General features: G+C 45.0%; 1 protein-coding gene across 1 annotated transcript; it reads right to left on the bottom strand.

Moving 5' to 3' along the window:
* Positions 1–299: 299 nt before the first annotated feature.
* Positions 300–8,867, bottom strand: ZFYVE19 (zinc finger, FYVE domain containing 19; the record flags this gene model as incomplete). The annotated part of the gene is made up of 9 exons (XM_009081217.1): positions 8,814–8,867; positions 8,091–8,212; positions 5,482–5,535; positions 4,825–4,985; positions 3,485–3,630; positions 2,469–2,583; positions 1,707–1,916; positions 1,123–1,202; positions 300–410 (listed from the first exon to the last, which is right to left on the bottom strand). Coding segments are annotated over exons 1-9 (1,053 nt in total), but the record flags the coding sequence as incomplete, so codon positions are not given.
* Between the last annotated feature and the right edge of the window lie 16 nt (positions 8,868–8,883).

The following is an 8,883-nucleotide window of genomic DNA, read 5'->3' as shown; positions in this document are numbered from 1 at the left end:
ATATAGTGAAATCTATGCTAATTTGTCTCAGTTTAGATGACACACTAACATTCAACAAAAAGTCAGTCTGAAAGGAATTGTATTCCAGGGAGCAATTCTTTTTGGAAGTACAAGGATAATTCATAGCTGAGGGCTGTTCAGCCTTGCAGAAGCCACTTGGCTTGCCTGCTCTGGAGAAGCTGGTTGGTTTGTTTTTTTCCTGCATCAAGTCTAGGATACAGCAAATTTTTGTGGGAGAACTGTACTCTCCTGAGACCATGGAACATGTCAATTCAAGAGATGCTGATCAGCTGACTGACCTTTTGCTTTGCTTTCTTATGGAGGTTCTGCTGTGAGGGTCCTGGTTGGGTGGTCTGATCTGGAGGAATGTTGAATCCAGTTGCTTCATCCAAGGCTGCTTCCTCTGTCAGCTAGTAACAACAGAAAGCAAAAAGCCTTGTGTTTCAAACACAGTTGGGAGCCTCATTCTAGGCCCTAAACCCCCTGCCCTTCTCCTTGTTCTCATGCAGTAACAGGAGACGACAAGTCTGAATACATCTGCTGTTATCCAGCCAGATGTGACCTTGCTCTGTCTGCACTCAGAATACTGTGTGTACATTGTGGACAGCCAGTGCAGCAGCAGAGGCCTGCAGCTAACACACTGCTCTGTGGCACAGCTATCAGCAGACCCTCAACATCATAAACATGTGGTCTGTAATCAGAGAGATTAAGCACAGCAAGCTCAAGTCTGTCTGCAAGATAATTCAGAGACATTTTAAACAGAAATGTAGGTGTAAGCTGTGCTGCACAGCACACATCTCACTATCCATCCATGTCCTAACTGGGTGGGGGAAAAGATGGAACAAGAAGTAAGGAAGTACCAGCAGAGTGGGGTTGGACAGGAGACACATAGACCACAAGAGACACTAACATAAGAAAGACAATATGACAGACTAGAAGTATTATTGCAAATTGCCTTTAGCTGCATCACCCTTGGGAGCCAGTAACGGAAAAGCACTAGGAGGAGAATGAATGAAACTTTTCCCAGGAACAGAAACACATCCTTAATATGCTCACCAGGTAACATACACACTGGGCATAACTGAGAGGAAGATAAACAAGGCCACAGCTGCCACTTCTGACCTGTTTTAGCACTCTGCGAATGGCTTCCTCCTCAGCCACTTCCTCATCACTGTCAGGGAGTTTATAAGTTTCCAGTGTAACTGTAGGAGTAAGAGACAGTAGACTGTAACCCATACCTGCCCCAAAACTAGTGCCCACCTATGTGCCAGAGACAATTCTTTGTGGTTTAAGCTGGTTTTGGCATTCTGGCTCTGACTCAGACAGATCCTTTCAGATGTAGACACCTCAAAAAGGATGTCACAATTTTTTAATACTGGAAGAGGGAAGAAAAAAAATCCCCATGAAAACCAGAGCTTTGCTTTCGAATAGCTTTGTTAACTTCATCACAGCATGCTAGAATTATCCAGAGAAGAGTTCAAGATGAAGTAGTCTGATCTTACAGCTCTAACATTTACCCTCAACTTAGATCTTTCATACTGATTTCATGATGAACCAACCTGTACAACTTTACAGACAGAACCAAATCTCAATCAGTTTCTTGAAGAGCAGAGCAATTAAATGGATAAACACTCCTCTGAAAATAAATTAGTTTGTCACAGCAATTCTATTCCTCTCTTGGCACTGTATTCTCATCTGCTACCCACCTTTCTCTGGGTCCTCGCCTTTAAGCGCTGCCAGTCTCTTGGCAACTTGTAGGATCTTTTCCTGCCTAGTGTTCTCTTCCCGCAGTTCAGCAGCAGCTTCTGCCAAAAGTTTATTTTTCTCTTCCTCTAGCTGTTTTGGGTCCAGATTTGCAGGGCAAACACAACCTTCGCTCTCCCGATTGAGATCATTCAAACTTTGGCTAGTAACAGCTGCAGACAGACACACAGAGCATACTGGTCACTATGCAGCAACATTCCTTGGGCACAGAAAACAGACTAAAGCAATGCTACAACAGCAGCTTGCTGCTTTCCATTAATCTGGGTAATAATGGGAGCAAGCACGCCAGTAGAATCTTCACTGTACATGAAGAGAAGAAAGCAAGCTAATCTAGAGTTTACAGTGAGATTACAGAGAAAGCACTGCAGCTAGGAAGACAATGGTATCTCAGATTCCAATGTTTTGTAACAGTGCACGGGTACATTAGGAGTAGCAGCAGCTCCTCCCCAGAGAAGGGTCACCTTAGAGAATCAGAGAGGAGCACTGTGAATACCATCCTGACAAGAAGGAATCATGTCCAAGCAAAGATACTGAGACCCAGATAGATGCTCTTGTTCAATTTTGGGGGTACTAAGGGGAAGAAATAAGGACAAATTGGACACCCAGCTCACCTGTAAGCTAGATAAGGAGGCACATATTCCCTTCTCAATATAGCACATAAGATTATTAGACAGAAATAGGTCTTTGGAAGCCAAAATAGATACCTTGAGGCTGAACTCTTGGTCTGTAATGCTCATCAATGGCAACTTCCTCAGATAGCTGAGTTAACAGGTCATCTCTCTGCTGGACCAGACTTCTGGTATCAGGAGGTTGGTATACCTAAGAAACAAGGAGGTCATGAGAAAAGGCGAATGAAAGGAAAATGGCTCACTCAATCGAAGGAAGAGTCTGGCAACCAAGATGACCCTAGGTGGGAGCAGCATAAAAAGATGCCTCCACCAATACTGAGAATCTCATCTTATAGTTATGTGGTGCAAGACTTTCAGGGCTTTGTTTTTAGCGATGCCAAATGCACACAGCTCTAACAGGAACCACCTGAACAAGGCAAAGTGGTGCTGAATGTACAGGAGTACATGCTGCTGCATCCCAACCCCCAGCTCTGCCACTACCTCCAATGTAAACAAAGTGCTATTCTCAACAGTGCCACCAGCAGCCCCACTGAGGCCTATGGTAACAGCCAGGCATGCAGCTGAAAAGGGAGCATGAGGAAACAATTTCTTGGGGACAAGATCAATCCTATAGGCTTTCAAGGCATATAAACAACTCATTCCTCTGCAACCCCAGACAAATCACACTGTCCTTCCATTTCTGGAATAATTAATGGGAGTTTTCCCAGCTGGTACGCAGGAACAACTACAAGATACAATTAGAAAAGGTAAGGCTGATAAGCCCCAAACAGAGACAAACAGCTCGGAAAAACTATTAACATTTAGGGGTACAAATGCGTTGAGAGTAAAAAACCAGCATCTATTGTTAAAAATACACACAGGAACTATATCTGACTTAAAGGAACAGATTGCATTCAGGTTGAGACAGTGAACTGGTAAAGGCTGGCCATTTGCTTCTGGAGCAATGACACAAACAGGCAATGGAGATTTCTGAAGGAAGTCACCTGGACACAAAAGAAACTCGAAGAAGGAAGAACAGTTAACATGCCATTAACACTAGTTACTGTATCAGCTCAGAATACACTGCTGACTAAAGAGATGAGGGAGCTTACAGGTCTGGGAGCCTGGGAAGGAGGATCTCTCCCCTGCAGGACAGCCAACCGGTCCTCCATTTCCTGTGTGGATAAAACAGGCCCCATGCCATCCTCCTTCAGGGCTGCCAGCCTAGCTTCGATCTCAGCCTGAGTAGGGATGGACTCTGCAATGCAGAATAACCCAAGGGAGCAGATTATTCTATTATTGAAAACAAAAGGCTTGAATTTTATTTTTTGTAAATTGTATTTCTTTCTGGAATCAGACTCTGAACACCTAAGCAAAATCCTTTCTCAGCCCTGATGTGAATGAGGGATCATACTGCAGTAATTTGAAGACTACCCAACTGCTATCCTTGTCTTCTGAATCTTTGCCTCCTTCACAGTTTATCTCCTAGCCATAAGGTGAATATTAGGGTTATGTCATTTGGCAGACAGCTGACTCAGGATATTAGGGACAGACAGAGAAACAAGTGTCATTTAAGCAGTACAGTCCATTGCCCCTACATCTCTGAATGCAATCCTAGGCACATCAGACTGAAACCCTCTCCTGACAGATGAGAGGCAATGGCCACAAGTTGTGCCAGGGGAGGTTTAGATTGGAAAAAATTCTTCACAGAAAGGGTTGTTAAACACTTGAACAGGCTGCCCAGGGAAGTGGTTGAGTCACCATCCTAGGAGGTATTCAAGAGATGTAGATGTGGCACTTAGGGACAGTTTTAGTGGTGGACTTGGCAGTGCTGGATTCACAGTTAGACTTGATGATCTTAAAGGTCTTTTCCAACCTAAATTATTCCATGATAATCAAGTAACCACTTAGCAGGGTTTTCTTTTCCTTTTACAGATCACATATCTTTTACATAGTTTATTCAAGCCTCACAAGCTGTCCCACAACCTGACAGATGTGGACTGCGGTAAGAGTCCTTTACCTTCTCTGTGAGGCAAGACTGGCCAGAATATAGTCCCACAGAGTCTGGAACTGCTGTTGCCCAGGACAATGACCCACAGGAAAGCCTCTGAAAAATAGCTTGGCCAAAGACTTTCGTTTCATTCTGCTCTAGTTGAGCTTGACATAGGCTTTTACCCCAAACAACAGAAAATGAGAAAGTGATTGTACAGGTAAGATACTGCCTCAAAACTGAGAGGAAGTTTCAAGGGAAACCCCATGAAGCAAAATTAAACTGGAATGTTAATCTAAAAATCACTGTAGAATCTGGCCACTGTTGGCAGCAGGACTTGGATTCTCTGTTCTATTTTAAGCCTTCGCTTCCCTAAAGCATCTTCCCTCTCCCCCCAGGTTCCATGTGTCCCAAGTAGCAGTGTTCCCAACCAAGGCATTTCTGGTTTTCTTCAAAACTCACTTGGTTTCCTTTCCTCCCTGAGCCTCTCCAGTCTCTCTGCAATAGCTCTATCCTCTTTTGAGAGCCCCTGGTATCTGGAGCCTGCTTGACCCAGGGATTTTGCAGCTGCCTTCTGATGCTCTTTCAGCTGGTTTTGCTTAGCCTCAAAAGCTGCCACACGCCTGGGAAAAGAACAGGACATGACAACTGAGAACAGGGGGTTAAACCTGGAGATACAAAAGCATCCTATGAACCCAACAGGCTATTTGAAGAATGTCAGTGCAGAACAGAAACTACTCTCTCCCGTATCAGGCTCTCCAATATCGGCACAATGAATTACTCCTAAGAGTAAGGAAAACCTTAGCAGGTGCACACACCTGGTACCACTTCCCAGGAGATAAGGAACATTTCACCACCAGGTTCTTGTTTCCAAGTCAACCCTGATCAGTCACAGATAATCACAGGCAGGTGCCCCTTCAGTCTATTCAAAAGAGCACACCTCCCACCCCTCCAAACAAACTCACAACCCAAACCACAGAACAAAAGCTCCATCCTTAATCTAATGCAGAACAAGCAAATACCCACATCATAAGCCCCACTGTTGCTGGCCACCATAGGGCAAGAGAATGGCCCTAAAGGCCATAAGGCAGAAACAACTGCTTGGCAAGTGCAACTCACTTTTTGTAGTTTTCTGGCGGTGACCATTTTGCTGAACTGCTTTGAGATCCCTCTCTGGAAGAGAAACCCAACAATTTCTCTGAACTCAAGATACTGAAAATATTTTGATTGTCTAGTCTTTCAACTCAAGAGGAACCAGTAGATGTTCCTCGACCTGCTAGTACAGCCCCTTTCATAACCTCATTAATACTGAGAACAACCAGCTTATGGAAGGGATTAAGACAGTACAGCAGGGACAGCAGAGGACTTCATTTCTAGTTCTTTGGTCCAGTTGTTTTACATCCGGACAGAATGTGATTTGGTCACCAGTGATTCAAAGGAGGTGAGGCTGAAACACCTTTGCCTCCTACAGCCTGCACCTACCAGTTCAGAGAGCAGATAGAGAGAAGTTAGGTAAGACTCCCAGTGTAATTAGCTTCTGTGCAGCAGAACACTCTGAAAGGAGCTGGGGCAGGCAACACAGAATTATATAATACACCAGTGAAACAAAGTGTTACAACTGTTATTATATAACCAGCATCATAATGTCATCTTCTAGCACACCTGAACACTGCACACCATAAACACATATTGTATAACTACCTTCTGCTTTGCTGTGTTCAGATTGAGGGGCTAAACTAGAAACTTATGTAAGGTAGTTAGCATATTTCATTAATTCTTGGAAGTCACAGCCACAAACACAGCTAAGGCCTGTATAGCAACCCACGAGTACAACATTGTTGGAACGCTTTCCAAAGTTCTAAGGCCTCAATTCTGAAATCTATTTGCATGACAAACAACCCTACAGAAACTGCAGTCTGTGTGTATTACCTCAAGGACAAGATACCATCCAGAAGGACCTGGACAAGCTCATGGTTCCATGTAGTTTAACAATGCCAAGTGCAAGGTGCTGCACCTAGGTCAGGATGAACCACCCAAGAGCAGCCCTGCTGGGAAGGACTTGGAGGCACTGGTGGATGAGAGCTGCATGTGAGCTGGCAATGTGTGCTTGCAGCCCAGAAAGTCAACCGTGTCCTGGGCTGCATGCAAAGCAGTGTGGGCCCAGGGTCAAGGGAGTGGATTCTGCCCCTCTACTCTGCTCCAGTGATATCCCACCTGGAGTGCTGCATCCAGCTCTGGGGTACGTGGCACAGGAAGGACATCAACCTGTTGCAGTGAGTCCAGAGCAGGCCACCAAGATGATTAGAGGGATGGAGCACCTCTCCTATGAGGAAACACTGAGAGAATTGGAATTATGCAGCCTGGAAAAGAAAAGGCTTTGGGGTGACCTAATTGCAGCCTTCCAGTACCTGAAGGGAGGCTACAAGAAAGATGGAGAGGGACTTTTTACAGTGACAGGACAAGGGAGAATGGTTTTAAGCTGGAAGAAAGTAGGTTTCGATTAGATACTAGAAAAAAATTCTTTACTGTGAGGGTGATGAGGGACTGGAACAGGTCACCCAGAGAAGCTGTGGATACCCCATCCCTGGAAGTGTTTAAGGACAGGCTGGATGGGGCTCTGAGCAATATGGCTAGTGAAAAATTGTCCCTGTCTGTGGCAGCAGGGGTTAAAACTAGATGATCTTTGAGGTTACTTTCAACCTAAACCATTCTATGATTCTATGATCTACCCACTATCCAGTCAGGAAGGATTTTCTGCTGCAGCTCCACAGGAGTGATATTAAAATGATGAGGAAAAAAAGCCCAGATGACATATGGAGAAAGGCTGACCTGTTTTCTTAATGGCTTTGAAGTAAAGGGAAATACAAAAGGGGCAATTTCACACCTGAAAATACTGGATACTGTATTTCACTATTTTCATAATCTAGTGCTTCTGAAATGAAGACCTCTGCTAATGAGTTTTAGACACCCGCAGAGGCAGAAAATTTTCCACTTGCTGGTGAAAAGTCCTTGCTATGGGAAAGAAGTGGGGAAGAGAAGAAAGAGAAATACAAGAGAAGAAAAAGGACACAGATTTGGTTGACAGGGATTCCAGTGTACACTGGTGTTCTTGTGTTCCTTGTTCACGTGTATAACCCATGCTGCTACTGAATTAGATATTATTGTTTTCAACAGTCAATTTACAGGTTATGCTTGCAAATAAATTTGATTTCTTTTAAAAGCAAACTGACTGTATGCTACAAAATTTTAAGTCTTGAGGCTTCACATAATAGAAGTCTCTCTGCAAGGAAGATTTGTTTCACTGTATGCCCACAGAGGCAGTAACACTTCGAACATCTTACTGCCAAGCTATTCAACTAGCACACATCTGAAAAGACTGCCAGTGCTTTTAATGGGATATAGATCTCTGGGCAAAAACACAGTGGGGCTTAACCTGGGCTCACCTAACTAATTCAGTGTCCATCCATGAAAATTTAAACCTGGTCCTTTCAGACTACTGTGTCACCACAGAGAACAGGCACAAATCTTGATTCCTATCTTTGGACTGCACAGCTCATATAACAGCAGTTCATAAACAGTCTGTCTTGAAACTCAGGATACTACTGGCAGAATCCCTGCACAAGTGGAAGGCACAGCTCTCATACAGAAACCTGCAACACAACACTGGGATGTAAAGTGAAGAAACAAGCTGGGAACTGCCTTTGGGTGAAGAAATACTCCTATCTTACCCGGTTAGATTTTCATGACACTGCTTGCACACCTTCTGCTGAGTGCTTCCACAGCGGGGAACAACAGCAGTGAAGCTCCGGCAGGCCGAGCAGAAGGACCGTCCACAGTTCTTGCACCCACACTGCAGAGACACAAGAAAGGGGCAGGACAGGGCTTCACCCCCTCGCCCTGCCCGGCCACACGCAGGCACAGTGCCTGTGCCAAGGAGCACGGGAAGGAATGATGGGGTTATGCTGATTATTTAAGAGAACTGTATCACCAGCTGCTGCTAAAGATATGAGTCTCCAAGCACGAGCACATAACCCCTGCTGGGAGCAGAGTTCACCCCATAGGATAATAAAGTGTGTGTGTGTGTGTTTGAATGAATTGTCTGAGACAATGACTGAATACTGCATTAGAGAGATGGCATTCAATGACGACTTGTTTGTTGGTTGGCTTTGTTTTTTGTTTGGTTTTGGTTTGGTTTGGGGGGTTGTTTTTTTGGTTGATTGGTTGGTTGGGGTTTTTTGTTGGGTTGGATGGTTTTTTTGGTTGAGATTTTTTTGTCAGTAACCTACCATATGTGAAGGCACTGGAACTAGGCACTACGAGAGCTCGGTAAGCAAGGCCAACCACGCCAGGCTGCTGGCTGGGAAGCGCCGGGCGAGACAGCTCCCGGTTCCCCTCTCTCTCACTCAGCACCGCGGGACCGGCCGCTCCTGACCCCCCGCAGCCGGACTTGCCTCTTTCTTGAAGACAGAGAACTTGGACGCACATCCATAGCAGCGGCTGTCCATGGCCCCAGCCCCGGGC

The sequence above is a fragment of the Acanthisitta chloris genome, unplaced genomic scaffold (genome assembly GCF_000695815.1).
Source record: "Acanthisitta chloris isolate BGI_N310 unplaced genomic scaffold, ASM69581v1 Scaffold21518, whole genome shotgun sequence".
Taxonomy (NCBI): domain Eukaryota; kingdom Metazoa; phylum Chordata; class Aves; order Passeriformes; family Acanthisittidae; genus Acanthisitta; species Acanthisitta chloris.
The sequence above is the reverse complement of the archived record's forward strand: the minus strand, read 5'-3'. Positions and strand labels throughout refer to the sequence as shown.